At 36.0% G+C, this 20369-nt stretch overlaps 1 protein-coding gene across 4 annotated transcripts in view; it reads left to right on the top strand.

Moving 5' to 3' along the window:
* Positions 1–20014, top strand: part of Zmat3 (zinc finger matrin-type 3) — a 35930-nt gene extending 15916 nt beyond the window's left edge. For 2 of the 4 annotated variants that reach the window (XM_005330284.5, XM_040270112.2), the window contains exons 3-6: positions 7294–7413; positions 10283–10449; positions 10584–10684; positions 13038–20014. In XM_005330284.5, the coding sequence (XP_005330341.2) occupies positions 7294–7413; positions 10283–10449; positions 10584–10684; positions 13038–13249 (600 nt within the window). In that variant the 3' untranslated portion in view covers positions 13250–20014. The remainder of the gene's footprint in view (positions 1–7293; positions 7414–10282; positions 10450–10583; positions 10685–13037) is intronic. The other 2 variants (XM_013360765.4, XM_040270113.2) reach the window with 2 other exon arrangements.
* The last annotated feature ends 355 nt before the right edge of the window (positions 20015–20369 follow it).

Raw genomic sequence — 20369 nt, 5'->3', positions numbered from 1 at the left:
CCACAGTTTAGCTATTGTGAATTGTGCTGCTGTAAACATTGATATGGCTGTGTCCCTGTAGTATGCTGTTTTTAAGTTCTTTGGGTATAGACCGAGGAGAGGAATAGCTGGGTCAATGGTGGTTCCATTCCCAGGTTTCCAAGGAATCTCCATACTGCTTTCCATATTGGCTGCACCAATTTGCAGTCCCACCAGCAGTGTATGAGTGTACCTTCTTCCCCACATCCTCGCCAACACTTATTATTGTTTGTCTTCATAATAGCTGCCATTCTGACTGGAGTGAGATGAAATCTTAGAGTAGTTTTGATTTGCATTTCTCTGGTTGCTAGAGATGATGGGCATTTTTTCATATATTTGTTGATTGATTGAATATCCTCTTCTGAGAAGTGTCTGTTCAGGTCCTTGGCCCATTTGTTGATTGGGTTTTTTTTTTAAATTTTTGAGTTCTTTATATACCCTAGAGATTAGTGCTCTATCTAATGTATGAGGGGTAAAAATTTGCTCCCAAGATGTAGGCTGTCTATTCACCTCACAGATTGAGAAGAAACTTTTTAGATTGATTTCATCCCATTTATTGATTCTTGGTTTTAATTATCCTTGCAGTCCATTCTTAATCCCCTAATATTTATGTTTAAAAATTACTTTTCTCTCTTATTATTTAATGCTTTAGTATATGATTTGTCAGTTATTAATGGCATACCAGCTATTGCCTACTACAGAATTGATGAGTTTATTCTATTTTCTTTTTTCTTTTTCAATTTCCTGCTGCATTATTTCCATTGTGTCACAATTTGTAAGATTCAGACATTAATCTTTCACTTTTGTCCCCAGGTTTTAATTAGTCTTTGATCTATAATTATGTATCAGAAAATACTGTGAGCCTTTTAATGGAGGTTTTCTTAGTCATTTTTTGGTTGAATGAAGCTCTTATGGATTCCTCAAGAAGGACTCGAGAGCAGTGAATTTCTAAGCTCTTATATGTTTAAAGCTATTTTTTTTTCTAGTCTTGATCTTAAATACAGGGACAATTGATGGGCTAGAAAATCTTGGTTCACCTTTTCATTAAAATTTTTAAAAAAGGTTGCCCTTTGTCTTTTTTGTGTTGGTTCTTTTTAATTGTACATGATAGTAGAATCCATTTTGAGAAAATTATGCTAGCATGGAATATATTACTCTAACTAGGACTCCATTCTTGTGGGTGGGCACAATGGTGGGATTAACTTAAGTATTTTCATATGTGTACATAGGAAAATTATGTTAGATTTATTTTATTCTCTTATTGTGTAGATTGTGGATGTCATTCTAATTCTTTTGTCTACAGAACATGAGAGTTTCTTCTTTTTTCTTTGAAGTCTTCTGTATTTTCTAAGATAGTTCTCAGATTTGATTGTGCTGAGCTAATCTTTCTAGATATCTGGTATGCCTTTTCAGTATGTAGATTCAAGTCTTCATTTAGTTTTGGAAAATTTCCTTGGGCTATAACTTTAAGTTTTTAGTTCTGTTTTGTTGTTTTATTTTTCTTCATCAAGAACATCAGTTATATATAAAGTGAGAATAAAAATTGTATCTTCCTGATAGATATTTCCTGGGTATTAAATGAAATAGTACGTAGGCAGTGCTTAGAACACTGCCTGGCATGTAAGTACTCAAAGTTTCATGTTACCATTATTACCATTGTCAGTATATTATAGGTGCAAGGTCTGCTTGAATACTAGAGGGATCCTGCTTTGGGAATAAAACACCTAATAAAACACATTTTGTCTAAATGTGACCATTGGTAGCAGTATTGTGTGTCTCATCTTCATTTTTATGGGCTGTGATCCTATGGCCATGTTCTCAGCATCTGATCATCTATTTGTCTGTTAGTGACTTATTCCTGTTGTCATGCAAACAAGCCTAAATAAAACCCATCTTAAAAAAATCTTCCACTGACCCTCATTTCTCTCTTTATACCTTATTTCTCTGTTCCCTGCCACAGTAGATCTCTTACATATGTGGGATTTTTTTCTATATATGCCAGTCTATACTTGTTTCTACTCATAGCTCCTATACATTCTTTAAAAACTCTATATAACTTTTTGAAATTTTTATTGATTCTTTTTAGTTACATATGACAGTAGAATCATCTTGACATAATTATACAAGCATGGGATATAACCTGTTCTAATTCAGCTAGTACCTCTCCTTCCACGTCTCTCTCCACCTCTGCCCTCTTCTCTCTATTGATCTTTCTGCCATTTACCCATAGTGTTTTTTTTTTAAATTAATTTCTTGAGGGTGTACACAATGGTGAGATTCATTGTGGTATGTATGTTCATATAAGTATGTAGGAAAAGTTGTGTCACGTTCATTCCCCTGTCTTTCCATATAACTTTTTATCTCTCACCACTCCACAGAAATGATACTAAGGCCAATTTTGACCTTTGTCTTTTCAAATCCAAATAGTAATTTGTTCTGATTTTCCTCAGCACTGGTGAATCACTTTTTTATTATTATTGTTTTTTAAATTATTTTTTGTGTGTGAGAGAACATTTATATTTGCCATCTTGCTTGAGGAGTACCAATTATTCATTCAGTTGAAGTCCCCATATATCTCTTCCTAGTTGTGTCATCTCCCACGCCCCTATATGTAGTTGCAATGCTGAATTGATATTATTGTTACCATAGTTTAATTTTTTTTGTACATTAGCCACAAAATGTGTTTGACTATTTAATGTGTAGTGTTATTTTTCATGTTTTAAAATCCCATTTTAAATTATTTGTACATCTTTTTCTGTAATTTGCTCTTTTTAGTAATCATTTTGTTATGACAGTCATTTATGTTGCCATGCATGCTCCTTGTGTGCCACTATACTGATCCATTTCACAAATAGACTATAATTTAGCCATTATCCTGTGCATGGCCATTTAAATTATTTCTGTTACAAACAATTCTAGACACATTCTCCTAGTTGTCTCCTTGTGCATGTTTCTCTTTGGCAATGCCTACAAGTAAGTTCCTCCTTGGTTATAATGTATCAAACTAGATAGTTTTCTTCCCAAACAGCCTGTTCTAGGCTTCCATAATGCCCTCTTGCCTGATGTTTATCTTTAGTTGTAAGCTGGGCATTCTCAGTTTCATTTTTTTGGATGCTCATTCTTTCTCATACTCTACATGGTAGAGTTTTGTCCTTTGTACTCTTTATCTCAAAATTGACCTTTAATCTCTATTTGACCTGTGTAGGTGATTTTTTTTCTTCCATTTACATGATTTTAAATAATATATGTATCAGTAGCTTCTCCAGTTCTATCCCTAGCATGACCTCACTCCTGAACACTAGGTTGGGCTCTTTGGACAATGAGAATCATCTCTGACTTAACTTGGCCCAATGGACATCTGAACACCCAGATCTTCTCCACATCCAGATCTTCTTCACACAACTGGAGGTTTCTCATTCTTTAGCTTTTTGCTCATGTGTCTACAGAAAAGCCAAATATCTTTCAACCCTACCCTCCTCTGCTGTTTTTCTGTAACATCATCCTGTTTTATTTTCTGCAGAGCCATTGTCAGTCACATCATTTTTTGTTTATGTATATATAATCTGTTTTCATTCTTGGGAAAAGTTTCCTGAGGGCAAGGACTTTGTGTTTACCATTTTATCTCCATTTCTTAGGACAGTGACCAGCACATAGGGAGAAATCAGTAACTATTTAACTCTATTGTCCTTATCCAAATCTGTGGAATCAAATTCCTACCAGTTTTAGAAGATTCTGCAAACTGCTTTAGCCTTCACTTCCTCGGTGCTAACCAACCTTGTGCACAACATCCAGATATCCTGTGATGGATGTTTTAGTTTCAGTGTGTTGACCCAGACTATCTTCTTTTCAATACTACTTTGTCTTAGTCCATTTTTCTAGTGCAATAACAAAATACTTGAGGCTGGGTAATTTATAAAAGAAAGAGGTGCTAGCATCTGTTCAGCTTCTGGTGAGGGCTTCTTAGCATGGAGGAAAGTGGAAAGGGGAAGCCAGTAACAAGAGCACATGAGTGAGAGACTGATGGGAGGTGCCAGGCTTGCTTTAGTACAGCTGCACTGGAGGTAACTAAACTCCATACCTCATTAAAAAATATTTATTAGATTTTTACCTTCTTCACAGATGTCAGATCTTTCTCTCTCATCCAGCCATTATTTTCCTACACACCCTCATTTTGCTTCATCTTCTCATTTCACTTTCAAAAAAGTTTGCCTGTTTCCTTTCCGTCTAGGTAATCTATTTTGGTTCTATGTCTTTAAATATCATGTACGTGCTAATAATGCCTTTTCAGTCTAACCTCATTCCCAAGTTCCAGTTTGGTTTTAGGCTTCCCTGATAATACATTGTCTGTTTTGCCTTACTTGATGGGCCAGGCATTATCAATCTCATTTTCTGGACATTTGTTTTCTATCACACTTAATTGTAGTATCCAGGGCTTAGTCATTGACTTTCTCTATCTTCCCAGCTTCCAGCTTTGGTCTGCTCTGATTTATCCCCCTGATCTCAGGATGATGTTTATTAAATGCAATCCAGTCCTGGTACTGCTTTGCCTACAGTCTCTCAGAAGTCCCCTGCTGCCTCAAAAGTTCAAATTCTGTATTAGGAACAGAACCACTGAGGATGCTTCCTATCTCAACCCCTACCCCCTCTCCTAAGGATCCTGAAGATCCTCTCTTCTGAGACTTCTCAGTACAGCATTCAGGACCCTTCCTCAGATCACAATTTTCTTTCCCCTTCAACTCTTTTACTGCCAAGTAAATTTTTACTCATTTTAAAAGACAACTCAATGTCCCCCTTTCAGGGAAGCCTCTGACACATTTCCAGTAGAAGTAAGAAATTCCTTCTCTGTTTTCCTACTAGTTTTTTTTTAAATGATCTCTATTATGATATTTGATTCATTGATATAGCTAATATGTATTGATTGCTTGCTGTATGTTAGAAAGTATTCTATGCATCAGAGAAAGAAGAATAAACAAGATAGACAAGGTCCTTATTTTCAAGGAGTCTACATTTTAGACGGGAGGAAAGATCAAAAATAAGTAAACAAACCATATTTTAAATAGTGTTAAGTGGTGTTAGAACAGAATAAAATCAGATAATGCGGTAATCTGATGGGGATTTGGAGTGTGTGTGTGTGTGTGTGTGTGTGTGTGTCAGAGAGAGAGACACACACACAAACACACACACACACACACACACACACACACACACACACACATACAAGGGAGGAATGGATGTGACACTTGAGAGTCAGTGAGATATGCTGTTTGAGTTGAGACTTCAAAGATGAAAAGGAGCCAGCCATACGGAGATCTGAAAGAGCTATATTCCATGGAACAACAAGTTCAAAGGCCCCAGAACTAAAATGGGGTTGGCATCTCTGAGGACCAGAAAGTAGGCAGTAGCATAATTAGCAGGGAAAGGGGCACTGTATGGCATAAAATCTGAGAGATGGACAGGACCAGGATAGGTAGGGCCTTATAAACAAGGCTTGTCAATTTTAAGCATAGTAGTGAGAAGCCCTTGAAAGATTTTAAGTGAGTGAACAATGTGACCTGATTTCTGTCTAGACTTATCACTGTAGTTTATAATGAGGGTTATAAGGAGTCAGGATTGATAACAGACTAGATAGGAGTTGTTGCTACTGCAAGTGAAGAGCATTGGTAGCTTGGATTATGGGGGTATACTTAATGTCTATGGGGAGAAGTGGAATAATTTGGGATATTTTTTGATGATAGGCTGACAAGACTTGCTGATAGATTGAATGTGTTGATTTTAGGGAAGGATGGATCTAAGAAAAGAACTCCTTGGCTTTTTTTGAGTAACTGGGTGGATGGTGGTACCTTTATTGATATGTGGATGAGTGATGGCAGTGGTGGTAATGAGAAAGTTCTGTGGGGAAGGAATACAAAGTTTCATTAAAATGGATATGCCTCCTAAGATTTCAAAGTGTGAAAGGCAATAATGCAATTGAGACATGGTTCTGAAGTTCAGGGATAGAGCTGGGTAATTTAAGAAGTTATTGACTTATTCATTACCTTTTAAAGGTGTGGGGCTGGGTAAAATAACCTAGAATTGGAGTACAGATGGAGAGAGAAGGTGGCCAGGTGTAGGATCTTCAGTGCTGTGGAGTTGAAGGTCTGGTAGAACACAAGAGATGGAGAGATAAGGAGGAGCCACTGAAGACAGAGGACAATGAGAAGGTTATTTCAAGGAGAGAGGATCAACTGTGTCATGCTGCTTAGAGTTCAAGATGGAAGCATAGGTGGGACCATTAGATTTGACTCTCTGGATGTCACTGTGGTGGGAGCACAGCTAGGGCATTTGGGCATAAGATGAAACCTAGATCATTAATTCTTTGCTATGTGTCTGTTTCTTCTAGTCCTGTTTATTTCTAGGGTTTAGCCTATAGTAAATGGTAAATTGATGTTTGCCTGGAGGTTTGAACTTTACAGTTTGGTTTAATAAATAATATGCTGGTTTACCCTCATTTAGAGTGCTTTTGGACCATTGACCTTTTCCAGTGTTTTCATTAGTTCAAGGGATAGAATCATGTAAATAATTACTTAAGCAAAACATAAAGAGAAAAGTAAATCCATTTTAAGAGGTTCAGAGTGCCTCCTAGAGCCATCATGCTGTAGTGAAAAAGAGCCACGCTTTGGATTCAGAGATCTGTTTCAAGCTTTAGCTCCCTGCTGTATCTTCCTGAAGGGGTCTGTGGGCAAGCCCCCCAATTCCTGTATATAGAAGTTCCTCAGCTGTCATATATGGATAATATCAACAAATTCCTCTATAGGATTTTTTTGTGAGCAGCAAATGAGCTCATGCATATGAAAGTCCCTTGTAAGTAAAAAGATAATCTGTAAGTACTATTTTTTGGTAAAAAGAATTGGAATGTCTATTTTTATTACTCACTTCTAAAGTAGATTAGATCAGTGTATCATAAAGTTCATATTTAAGCAGTCACACATGAATGGCAACAAGTTGAAGGAGGACATAGATCACTGGACAGTGTTGACATTTTTTTGGAAATATGTAGGAAATCAATTTTTTTTGGCTTTGTTTTCTTACTTTACCCAGATAAATTCTTTTAGAGCCTATTATACTTTAAGATCTAGCAAGCAATTCTAGCTAGTAGTCTGACTACCCCAGTGCTGTGTATATATGAAGAAATAATATGTAGTTACTATTGCTTGTATTTTTTTTCTTGAAGTGAATACAATAACTAAATTTGTATTTTTTCCTCATGGTGACTACTCATTTTATTTTTACTTCTAGGGTAAAAATCATGGTAAGAAACTCCGAAATTATTATGCAGCCAATAGCTGTCCTCCTCCTGCCAGAATGAGCAATGTGGTGGAGCCTGTAGCTACCCCAATTGTTCCAGTCCCTCCACAGGTGAGACACATGAGTCAGGGTGAAGTGGCATTAGGAAGCTGTTGTATGGTCATGAAAGGTCATGAATGAAGTTTGTTGTCCATTTATCTACCAGGATAGAAATATTCCTGAAATAATGTCCTACTTGGTATTTGTAACAACTTATCCCCCTCCTTCTCCTCCTCCTCCTTTTCCTCCTCCTCCCCTCCCTCTGCCCCCCAACACTTAACCACTGAGCCATATGCCCAACCCTGTTTTTTAAAATATTTTTTAAATTGTTGGTGAACCTTTATTTTATTTATTAATTTGTTTATATGTGGTGCTGAGACTCAAACTTAGTGCCTTACACATGCTAGGCAAGCCTCTACCACTGAGCCACAACCATAGCCCCACAACCTGGTTTTTAGTTTTTTTATTTTGAGACAGGGTCTCACTAAGTTGCTTAGGGCCTTGCTAAGTTGCTGAGGCTGGCTTTGAACTTGCAATTCTCATGACTCGGCCTCCTGAGCCACTGGGATTACAGGTGTGCACCACTGTACCTGGCGGCATTTGTAATTTCTTGAACTATGTGCTGGTTTTAATGAACACCAGATGTGAACTTGGAGGTTTCTCATTGGCTTTGGTTGTGATGCATGAGATGATGAAACAGATATTGTTTTATGAGTATTTTTCTATCTATTTCTCAAAATTATGGGTTAAATGATTCTGTATGTCAACACTATGTCCTGTATGAAAAGAGAAACAATTGATTTCTGTATTGTAGTTAATTCCATTTATGTTATATTGTCTTCCAGTTGCCCTTGTTATATTTTTTCTTCAGGTTGCCCTTTACTTCCTTGTGTGTAGAAATCATGTATAAATACTTTCTGGACTTTGGTATTATGAGACACAGTTGAGAGGCCAGTTCCTTTTGCTCTTTGGAAGACAGAGAGGGTGATTCAGGAAAGATATTACTGCATGTTGTAGTCTCTGAAATATGGACACTACTCCATAACCTATCTTTAAATATTATTTCCCACAGAACAATATAGTGGTTATAAATAATTACTGTAATTGAGTACTTCCTATTCCAGGCACTCTGCTAAGCACTTTTCATGCATTGTTTTGTTCAGGGCTGGAACTAGGATGAGGTAAGGGTTGTCCTTGACTTGGGTACAAAATTTAAATGGAAGAAAAAACCTTCAGTACTCAAGATGAATATTTGAAATTAGGGTTTTTAAAAAATGCAAAATGTGAAAAAGCTAATGGTGAACAAAACATTAAAAACATACTGATTTTCCTTTGGCTTTAGATTCCATGACTTTGCATGGCATTGCTACTAATTCTGTCTTTCTTTAAAAATTTTGATAATTTGCTGTGAATTTATTTTTTACATTAGATTTGATTTTTAAAAATAGTCCATTATAATATAGCTGGACACTGTGGCACGCACCTGTAATCTCATACTTGGGATGCTAAGGCAGGAGGATCGCAAGTTCAAAGCCAACCTGGGCAACTTAGTGAGACCCTGTCTCAAAATAAAAAAAACAGAGGACTAGTGTATAGGTCAATGTTAGAGCATCCCTGGGCTCAATCCCCAGTATCTTAACAAAAAATCCATTAAATTGAGATTTTGCTGTGCTCAAGGCAAGCATCTCACTTGCCTTACTTTAGTTCCAACCCCTTACCTCATTTAATACCTGTAACAACTTACGGCCATCAGCCTCATTCAAAGTGTGGTCCGTGGGCCTGCAGTGTGAGTTCCACTGTAAGTTTATTAGAAGCTCAGGAAAGCTAAGTGACTTTCCATGGTTTTGCATCGCTTTGTAAAATGGTGGAGCAAGAATTCCTTTTGATCCTTGGACCTCTCTGTTCCTAACCACCATGGTATAATTTTACTTTGCTAGCATCAGTGTTTTAGTGCTTAAAATGTGGATAGCAATTCCATCTGTTCCTCCTCCTCATAGATTTGTGGGGAAATGAGATATATTAAAAATGGAATCAGAGGACAGGAAAACGGGGATCTTCAAGCTGAGTACTTGTCAAACTGCTGGCTACTGAAGGCTGCTTTAGAATTAGATGGCTGCTCCCTGTTGGGGATTGCTTTCCTCTGGCTTATCCCTTCAGGGAAATGATCTAAGCAGTCTTTCATAGCAGAGCCCTTTGTGATTTTTGAGGACGGCTATCCTATCCTGAGAGAATCTTCTCTTCTAGGTGAAACGGAGCTGTTTCCTTCAACTGTTCCTGTTATGATATAGCTTCTAAGATCTTTTTTATATATATTATTCTCCTATAGCCAAAATCTAGTCTGTAACTTTTTGTTAATCCAACAAAAGTGAATGCCTGCCGTCTTCCAGGTGCTATTAGGTTTTCTTTAACATGTTGTTCTCCAATCTGAATACAGTTGTCTGGATCTGCAAGTTATTTTCCCTGATTATAACATATCTGTAGCTAGTTTGTAGACTTTATGGAAGACAAGGACTTTTATATGTCTGTATATCCCTTCTGGATTAGGAAGCAAACCCAATAAACCATTGACATTCAGGAAATGTTTATTGAAGGATTCTAAGAAGACTTTACTCTTTCTGGAAATGAGGGTTTAGGTCTTACCTATTTATTTACCTAAATTTTCCATGCTGAAAATTTTAAATTCATTAAAAAACTTCTTCAATGGAGAGAGCAATAAGCTACTTGATTTAATTCGTATGTGATTATAGAGCAAAACCATGATTATGTCTCCCAGACTCTCTTTTTTGAATTAATTATTTCCTTTCCTTATAAAGCTGAGAGATTGTTTATGGTCATGCCATATCCTTTGGTTATTTTTCAGTTCTTACAAAAACCTTTAGGAGAAGGAAGGAATAGGCTCCATATTTTTTAACCTTGTTTCTTCTTGTGTCTTTGATATCAGATGGGCTCCTTCAAGCCAGGAGGCAGAGTGATCCTGGCCACAGAGAATGATTACTGTAAGCTCTGTGATGCCTCCTTTAGTTCCCCGGCTGTGGCTCAGGCTCACTATCAAGGGAAGAATCATGCCAAGAGGCTGCGACTGGCGGAAGCTCAGAGTAACTCATTCTCGTAGGTATTGCCATTTTCTCCAAGGCCAAAGTGTTATGTGAGATGGACTGTCTTTAAAAAAAAAAAAAAAAAAAAAAAAGTTGAAAGGAATCCTTGTTTAGAAGCCTCATCCTTTTTCAATTTCTTTTCTCCAGGGACTCCTCAGAGGTGGGTCAACGACGAGCTCGGAAAGAGGGGAATGAATTTAAGATGATGCCTAATAGGAGAAATATGTATACAGTACATAATAATTCAGGTATCCTGTATATTTCCACATACCTTGGGAATTTCCACATACACTTTACAAATGGTCTCTTTTTATTTTCTTTCATAGTAATAGATAGCCCTGAGATTCAGGGTTAGTCATTGTTTTATTGAATTGGTCTATTGACTTTTTCAGGCTAGTGTTTATTTCAAGTCTTATTTATTTATTTCCTACTTAGTATATGATTTATTTTGATTTTTAAACATAGTCTATGTTTAAAATAGTTCCTTTATGTTTCTTCTCATGTTAGCCAGCTGAAAAATAAAAGTGTGTCATAAAAATGAGCAGTTTGCTTTCAAGTTGCACCATATTCAATTCCCATTTCTTGGAGAAAATAAAAAAAAATAGCAATGGATTTTAACCAGGGCAGTGCATCAGAATTATTCAGGGAGTGTTTTCAAAATGCATCTGAATAATTTCTTAAAGATTTTCCATCAGTAAATTTGGAATAGAACCCAGACATATGTGTGCTTTGTAAATGCTTCCTTGGTGATTTTGATATCTACATTCAGTTCAGAACCACTTATTTATAGGGAAGTTTTCTGCTTTTCTTCCTTGGGGAGGAGAGGACTGAGTGGTCCCTTCATTCTTCTCCTTCAGTCTCCAGTGCTACGTGTCAGCAGAGAGCAGTTATCTGCATGGTGACACAAACCAAAAGCAAAATTAATTGAAAAGTAAGATACCTAGTAAAGAAAGGATGAATAGAAAGCACAATGTAGTAAGTATATAAGAGTCTCAAAGTATTAGAAATTATAAAAAATGTAAATTTACTAAAGTCTCAGTTAAAAGACAAAGATTATCAAACTGCATAAAAGAAACTCAATGAAATGAAGGATGCTGGGATAGATGTAGTGATATTAGGTAAAATAAACTTTAGGAAATGTAGTACAGACAATATTCTCTTACCAGAGTACAACTAAATGAGATGACAGTAACCAAAATATAAAAACGAACAAAATTTCCATTTGTTCAGGAATTTTAAAATATTTCTAAAGGATTCATGGTTCAAAGAAGAAATCATACTGAATTACAAATTCTTATAGTCAAATAGTAATGAAAATACCATATCAAAACTTATAGACTTCAATCACAGCTATATTTTGAGAAAAGTGTTAAATATTTATTATTATAATAGAAAAGAAAAGTAGGCTGGGTGGTAGTACTCTCCTGTAATCCTCATGACTCAAGAGGCTGAGGCAGGAGGATCACTAGTTCAAAGCCAGCCTCAGCAATTTAGTGAGGCCCTGAGCAACTTAGCAAGATTGTATCTCTAAATAAAAAATAAAAAAGGGCTGGGGATGTGGGTCAGTGATCAAATGCCTCTGGGTTCAATCAAAAAAAAAAAAAAGGAGGAAATTAGCAAACTTATAGTCCAGGTAAAGAAGTCAATAATGTAAAAAGAAGAAAAATATCAAAATACCAAAAATGTCATTCTAATCTTTTTTTGTATATTATTTCTTTTTTAAAAAAATATTTATTTTTTAGTTGTACAAATACCTTTTTTTATTTTTATGTGGTGCTGAGGATCGAACCCAGGGCCTCGCATGAGCTAGGCGAGCGCTCTGTTGCTGAACCACAACCCCAGCCCTGCATAGTATTTCTTTAAAATAGAAATATGATCATATTTTATGATATTCTTGGTTTACTTAACAGCCTATTGTGATTATATTTTCATGTAATTAATAGTTTCTTGTATCATTATATTTATTGAATACATAGTTTTCCTTTGCAGTCATTACCATAATTTTTCAAATCCTATTTTTGAATTTCTCCTCCCCACAATTTTGCCTTTATAAAACACTGCTCATATCAATATCCTTGATGATAAATCACTGTGCAGAAACTCTTTTTTTTTCTTTATTTTATTTCTTTATTTTTATGTGGTGCTAAGGATCGAACCCAGGGCCCCACACGCACTAGGCAAGCGCTCTATCCCTGAGCCACAATCCCAGCCCATTGTGTAGAAACTCTTAATACTTTCTTAGGATAATTCTCAGAAGTAGAATTAGATTAATGAGAGCAAGCAACACATTATTATAAGAATTTAGATATGATACTTGGAAATTAAAGTATTTTTAAAATTGTATTCACTTTTTAGAGGCATAACCATTTAGTTTGAGTTTGACTCCACAGTAACTTTTTTGACATTCTTGGGAGAATCATTTTATCCTTGTAGAATGTATAAACTGGTAATTGAAAAAAAATTAATTTCACCTTCCTTTAAAGTTAAGAATATGGGAATTTTATAACTTGAATTTAGAGTTAAAAATTACAGTACGAATTGGTCAGAGTATCATTCACATAGTGACTGTTTCAACTGCAATATTTTTATCTCTGGCTTTAGCAGGTCCTTACTTCAATCCCCGTTCTCGGCAGAGAATTCCACGTGATCTAGCCATGTGCGTTACTCCAAGTGGCCAGTTTTACTGCTCAATGTGTAATGTTGGGGCTGGCGAAGAGATGGAGTTCCGGCAGCACTTAGAGAGCAAGCAACACAAAAGCAAGGTGTCTGAGCAGCGGTACAGGAATGAGATGGAGAATCTGGGCTATGTATAGTGATGGCCACATTCAGATAGAGCAGCTTGTCCTGCCTGTTTGCCTTCTGTCAATTTGCCCTGCTTTGTGGTCCTTTTGATATGAGTACATTCCTCTGCTTAATGTTAATACATGTAGCCTGCAGTGGTACCACAAGATGTCAAAACTTGGGGGTGGGGGGAGGGAAACGTGCTTCTTCGGTCATAATACTTTCCCAGGTCAACTGTGTTGAGCTACTTGTAGCATGTGACCTACCTACCCCATCCGAAATAACTTTATCTTGGCCAAGTTCTGGTTGACTAGTAGCCTGATCACTTAAAGCTATGACTATTTAAAAACTTCAACTTCTTTTGTCATTTTAGTTTTATGTACTGTTAAATAAAGAGTTGTATTGAGTTCTTACTTCAGATCACGGTTAAAACAGGTAAGCAGAGTTCTGTTTCCCAAGGCTTCGCTGGAACCATTACCTCCATGCACTGTCAGTAGGATATGTCATTATAATGGCATTAGGGTCTTTCCCAGGACACTTTCCCTGTATCATGTCCCTCCACCACCAAAATGCAGATTTTCTTGAATTCAGACACTTGCAGTGTGCTTTTTGTCTTCCAAGTGGCTAAACTTCTTTTCCAATTATGGATTTCACACATTTAATTGCCACCACCATTCTCTTCTTTTTTTCCCTCCACTAGTGAATCAACTTGTCTAATAAGCTCATTTTCATGTCCTAGCTCTGCTGTGGTTTTTCTAAGCCCCAGATTTGAGTGTCTAATGAGTTTAAGATGGACATGACTTTTAAAATATTTTCAGCTGATTTTAGGAAACATAAAGATGGGTTTGATTTTTTCTTTCAGTTTAGAGTTATGCTTTTATTCATGGTAATATGCCCTTGTGTGATGGTCTCAACCATAAGTTCAGATCTCTTGATATATTGTTTTGGCAGGCTTTTTAGATGAGCCAGTTCTTGTACTTTACATTCTTCTCTGTCTTGCCAGTTGTTATCCTGAAAAGTACCACTTCCTGCTGTTTCATAGATAGAGGAATTTTTTTTAAAAAAAGCTGACAAGTTTTAGTGTCATCATTTCCAGTAGAAAAATACATGGGCTTTTTTTCATCCTTTGTAATCTGGCATCTCTGAGAATATTCAAACTATATTATAGATGATTTTGGTATCTGATAATTATAATGGTATTACTATTATTTTGGGGTTTTGTTTTTAAAATATGAAGTCATAGAGTATGTCTAGATGAACTAATGAAGTATTATATAAAATTTTATTAATTTTGTATTTGATCTCTTTGACATGGATAAGACTGACACTCAGTCTTATTTCTTTTGAAAAGCCACATTCACCAAGAAGGTTGTTTTGAACCATGTTTTTGTACACTTGATTGCTTATGTTGCTAATTAAAACTCTTTGTGTAACCTTGAGAGTTCTATAGGCAAATAGATGGAGAGCAGGAAAATTTCAATCACCATACCTTTTTGGTAATTTTTCAGAACAATTTTTGAGCCATCTAGACCCATAGTTAAAAATTGGTTTTGTGATTAACTTCCAGAACAATATCAAGTTATTTTCTTCTACTGAAGTGATGGTTTACAAAAAAATAGAATTCTTTGGTAAATTTTTTTTCCAGAAATAGAAAAATAAAATAATGTTATGTTGAGATTCTATATGGACCTGTGACTTTTAGTATTATAACCTTTTTTTCAGTAATTATAAAATTGATTAGTTTAAGAAGGTTAGGGATTATCTTACTGGCTAATAGGTTACTCATTTTGCTGCTAAGTGTTACTTTTTGGGTAGATATGAATATAGTACTGCCACTTGATTCAATGAGTACTTAGAAATCTCACATTATCCCTCTGTATGTGTGCATTCCCATTCCCATACTCATGCCAATACCCATACCCATAGCCATAGCCACGCAGGCACACGCGCAAACACAGTTTTATATGATACCCTAGAGAGAATGTCATTGTATCTTTATATTTCAGATAACATTAAAAGATTGTGAATATGAATTTACATCTTATAAAAGTGGCATTCATCTACTTTTAGTTTTTCCTCTGGAAATGAAATTAAAGGATGTGTTTTCCCTGCTCTCCTTACTTAACAATTTCATCATCTGTGTACAAAAAGCAGTGGACTTAAGGGCTTGATGTTTTTTCAGGCCTTGTGTATTCAGGTTTCCAGTTTCCCAATGCCCTTAATGGATGTTATGAATGCATAAACGCATTTTCTTTAAAAGAAAGAAGTTAGATTTATAGTGTTATTTCTTACTTGCTATCTTTTTTTGCACTAAAAAAGAGCTATGTGTTTGTTTTATATGACACTTTAGTACCATATTGCCTACAGTAACTCAATTTGTTTCTTAATTTCTAAACTCTAGGAAGTTGATAACTTCTACAATCACTTATAGAGGTTACATGCACATCAAAAAGAAAAAAAAATCACAGATGTCTATGCTAGTAGTTGTGTTTTGTACTAGTTACCTTGCAGTATTCACCTGTGCTCCATAGGTGAGACAAGGGGCGACAGGGATTGTCATCACTGCATGGAACAGTTTCTCATATTCACACATTCTGTACAGTTTTTCTTCCCTGTGTAAGCAGGCCACTGTTGCCTCTAAGTCAGTGATATGTGATCGTTGTTGGCGTCCTTTTGTCAAGTCCAGTCCTGCTCTGTAACGTGCTTTAGGATCTTCACTCTGTGCTCCCCAAGGAATCATGTGTCTTATATACCAAATACAAGGACAGATAGAGGTCTAACCAGAAAAGGACCTTTAGTCAAAAAAAAAAAAAAATCAGTAGATTTCAGTAATCATTTGTTAAAAACTCTTAGTAACAAAGTCTCTTTTTTCTGTGACTCCTTGTGTATGTTGTCATTAAAAATCAATGTTTGAAAGGAATGCTTCTAAGATATCAAGAGTGAGAGATTTTAAAGGAAAAGTTCCATATATCAATTAGAAGATTAGCCTGCATACGCCTTCAAAGTATTTTTTTGTTTTGTTTTAAAGTTCACTTGTGAAGCTGATGGTTGTCTTATAATCCTTTGACTCCACACTGAGTAGGAAACACTTTGTTGGTCTTGACTTTTGTATGTCATGTTCTGCAACTTGTAAATATGTGCATGTTGTTCATTATATTTGTCTGCTTGTTTCTTACTGCACTGAATTCTGCAAGGTGAATACTTAATTTTTTTAATAACATTTGTTTTGAAAAGTCTCCCCCCCCCAACTCTTTCTCACTATTTTCCCCTTTAATTAATTGCAAAACCTAGAAAACCATTTAGGCTTTTTTTCAGACCCTGAGGTTCAATGAAGACTCTTGGTGATTCAAGATTATCCCCGTATCCCTTTGACTCAAAAGGTGAATGTAAAGTGTGAGACCTCCCATGTCTTTACAGAGCTATTCTGCAGAACCTTATGCTTGCTTATAGCTACCTGTCTACAGTTTGGACATGGATAAAGTGAGAAATACATCTTCATACACACAAATATGTGTGTATGTATCTGGTAAAATCTTCCTCTGTAGATAGATTCTAAAGCTTAGTAGTGGGATTGTGATTCCTTCACTCTGAAGTTGTCTGAGAATGTGAGCAATGACAGTTTGAGGACTGTTCATTGACCTATGTAAAATGAGTCTTATTTGTGTCAGGGGAGACCTATAACTGTTTGATGTAATATTCTCTGTAGAGAGGCCTAAAAATGGTGGATTTGGAACCTAACCTACTTTGTTTTGTGTCAGAGCTTAGATTGGAAATACTAGCTAAAGAACTTGGTGAGGCACATACTAAGGACAACAGAGCTGCTTTAGGAATGTTATTTCTGCATAGACAAAACTTTAATGTAGATTTTTGAACAAGTGTTTAAAAAGATTGATGTTATCAACTATTTTTTCCCTTATCAAATCACTACTTAGGAGTTTCATATGTAATAAAATAATGTTTTGCTGTTTTTGTGTTGTTGGTGGGGGAACCCCTAACATTGTGAGCTTTTTCTGTCCATGTAACTGAATGGATAAATTGCTGTATAAATAGCTTCTCATAAGACATTTCTACTGATAGCTGTTTGATGTTTTCTTCCCATTGTGAATGGGGAGATCATTTATAAACTCCCTTTCTGGGTAGCTACCAAAAAAGTACTGGCTTATGGTCCCATGTGACCCTGTGTCCGTTAAGCCCAGAATATGAGTGCCTTTAGTATGTATCAGCATTTCACAGAGAAGAGATGACAGAGTTATTGCCATTAATCACGGTTCATAAAACAGGAGCTTGGAATTGCAAATGTCTGAGTGGATTCTATTCCATATCTGGTTTTTTCTTTCTTAATGCAGTCTCAGTGTGATATCAAGTAAAACTGTTGTTATTGATCAGGAACCATACACTCTGAAGATGAATCCAGTTTCCCTGGCTGGCAGTATTCACCTTGATGTGTTATTACATGGTGTTGTAGTAGATTGGGAGAACTTGACATGGTGTTTAGAAAAATAATATTTTTTTTTGTGTGTGTGTGGTATCAGGGATTGTCCCCAGGTGCACTGTACCACTGAGCTACATCTCCAGCCCTTTTTATTTTCTACCCATCACTCCAGCTCTCAATCCCCTGGGGTATACATTTCATTGTAAATTTCAGACTATAAACTCACAAGGTGTTATTAATATTTGTTTGAATATTAGTAGCATCTTGAAAGCTGTGTATAAAGTTGACACTCTGAGCCAGTCACCACATCTTTGTTTCCTCCTGTGGCCTTGCCTCTTCCAATTTCTGTTCTGTGCATGCTTAGAGTGAAGAAAGACAACTCCCTTTGCAAACTCAAGTTTTCTGGAGTTGGCTATTTGAAATGCTTAATTGTCATAAATTTTAAAGTTTCATGATGAAAGTTTTTTTTTCTTTATCTCTCTTCTGATGATGTGTTCTTGCTGAACTATATATGCAGCTTCTTCAGAAAACTGTCAAGTACTGATTGGGGTGTTTGAAATAAGCTTTTACCTCATTTCAATTGGTTGCTGCTTATTTTCCTGATACTTCTTCTTTCCCTGCTTTCTGCTGCTCTCCAAGAAGGTTGAGGGGAGTAAAGGGTCAAGCCCACCCATGATTAGCTGTTTCAAACAATTTTAGAACAGATTGGGTAGGTTAGAAAGTTGCAGCTATTAATTTATGTAAAGAATTTGATTTGAGTTCCCTGAGTATTGTAATTACTCATGCTTCAAGTTGTAATTAGCAGAATTAAAAATGATTGTACTGTACAATGAGTTGTTGAAATTGTGAGCCTTAGTAACTATCTTTAGCTTTACTCCAGTAATGTTAAGAAAATCTTTTTGACATAGGCCTTTATTTTTAGGCCCACTTTTTGTGGACAGATCGCAGAATTTAAGTGACTTGCTTCAGGTCATAATGTTTCAGTGGATAAAACTGTATCAGAATTAAAACTTAAGTGTTTCTGATTTATATTCTTATGCTTGTTTGATAAGATTCATGGCTTCTAAAACAACTGAACACTCCCTTTGGGTCCTTTAAAGGAAGGTACATATTTTTACTAATTAGGCTTTATTTTTAGACATTTCACAATTCTTTGAACTTAAAGATATTCTCACGGTCATATTTATTAAATAAGCCAAATGCAGTTGCTAAAATCTCATTGTACTGTTGAATACAAACTAATAAAGCAGGGTTTATCAGATTTCTTTTGCCTTTAAATGGAATTCATAATTCACTCATAACTTTCTATGTGAGTGCTTATGTGACCCCCTCACTAGTGAAAATAAATGTTCTATATCACGATTATATGTATATTCTCAACATTATTTTTTTTAAAGGAAAAGTAACTCCCTGTGCCAAGATGAGTGATATTATTGTAGAGCAAAGCACATATAAAGTAGTTTATTTACTCCGTAAATCTAGCGTTTATGGGAACAAAACTCTTTTTGGAGTGGCTGGTCATTTTTTGCCTTCTTTCTGTACCTGAGTACCTTCCTGTGGTTTTGTAAACCACAGTATCTTCTTCTTCTTCTTCTTCTTTTTTTTTTTTTTGGTAAGGATCTCATGTTGATTCCGCCTATGTGGTGTTCACCTGGAACCCTCTACTGACCATGGTGATTTGGTCTGTGCGGTGTGTCTGCTTTGAAATGCCTTATGAATTTGTTAGGCTCTGCTTCCAAGCATTCCATGTACCTGCCAGGGCAGGAAGTGTCCTCTCTTGATGTATGCTCTAGATCCAGAAGCAAAACTGATTTTGCTTTCACTGTTAAGGTTGCACTTGAACACAGTTGTTGTCTTAAATTAGAGAATAAAATCATTGAAAACCAAGGGAGACTTAAGAACCCTTCACTTAATAGCATGGCAAATATTTAAACTGCTTTTGCTATTTTCTGGTAAAGGATATAACTAAACAATGCCAGCTCAAACTGTATGAAATTTGGTTGTTTGATAACATTTTCTCTAAATGTCACACAGGGGCTTAAGATCTGGGTATGCTATTGGGGCAATGTGCCAGTCACCGCTTTGGAAATCTGTTTTTGTTCTGGGGCTACAGAAATGACAAATGTATCATGGGATTAAAACCAATCAACTGTGAATTGTGAAATTGAAATTGCTTTTTTGGTTTTGTTTTCTTCAGCATATTGAATATAGAAATCTGAAAGTTATTTAAAATTTATACTGCTTATGTTGATGGCTCATTTTGGCTGTGTATCCTTACTTATGTACTGATTTATGATAAAGGCTTGATGTTATAACAGGCATTTTGTGTTCAATTTAATAAAACAGTTTGAGTCTTGTCTGAAAATTATTTGGTTATGAGTTGGAGATCAATGGAAAGAGGTAAATCATCAGTCCTGAGGTTCATTTTTATCCTAATTGATGACTACTCTGGGTACCCCGTATTGTCAGTCTTCATTCAATCTACAATGAACCCCCTAAACTCATGAAGGGCATCATAAACTCTGGGTCTTGCAGCAGAATTGACCAATCTACCCATTCTGCCTTTTCCCCATCATGGGAGCCAGCCTGGGACTGAATGTGTTCCCATTTGTATTGATCTATTTCAATATTTATCTTCCCTTCAAATCCTGACAAAAGCTGACCTGAGGATCACAACCATTATTCTGGAAATAAACACATTCAAGAAAGCATGTACTCAT

The sequence above is a fragment of the Ictidomys tridecemlineatus genome, chromosome 3 (genome assembly GCF_052094955.1).
Source record: "Ictidomys tridecemlineatus isolate mIctTri1 chromosome 3, mIctTri1.hap1, whole genome shotgun sequence".
NCBI lineage: Eukaryota > Metazoa > Chordata > Mammalia > Rodentia > Sciuridae > Ictidomys > Ictidomys tridecemlineatus.
This window is presented reverse-complemented; position numbering and strand designations above follow the sequence as displayed.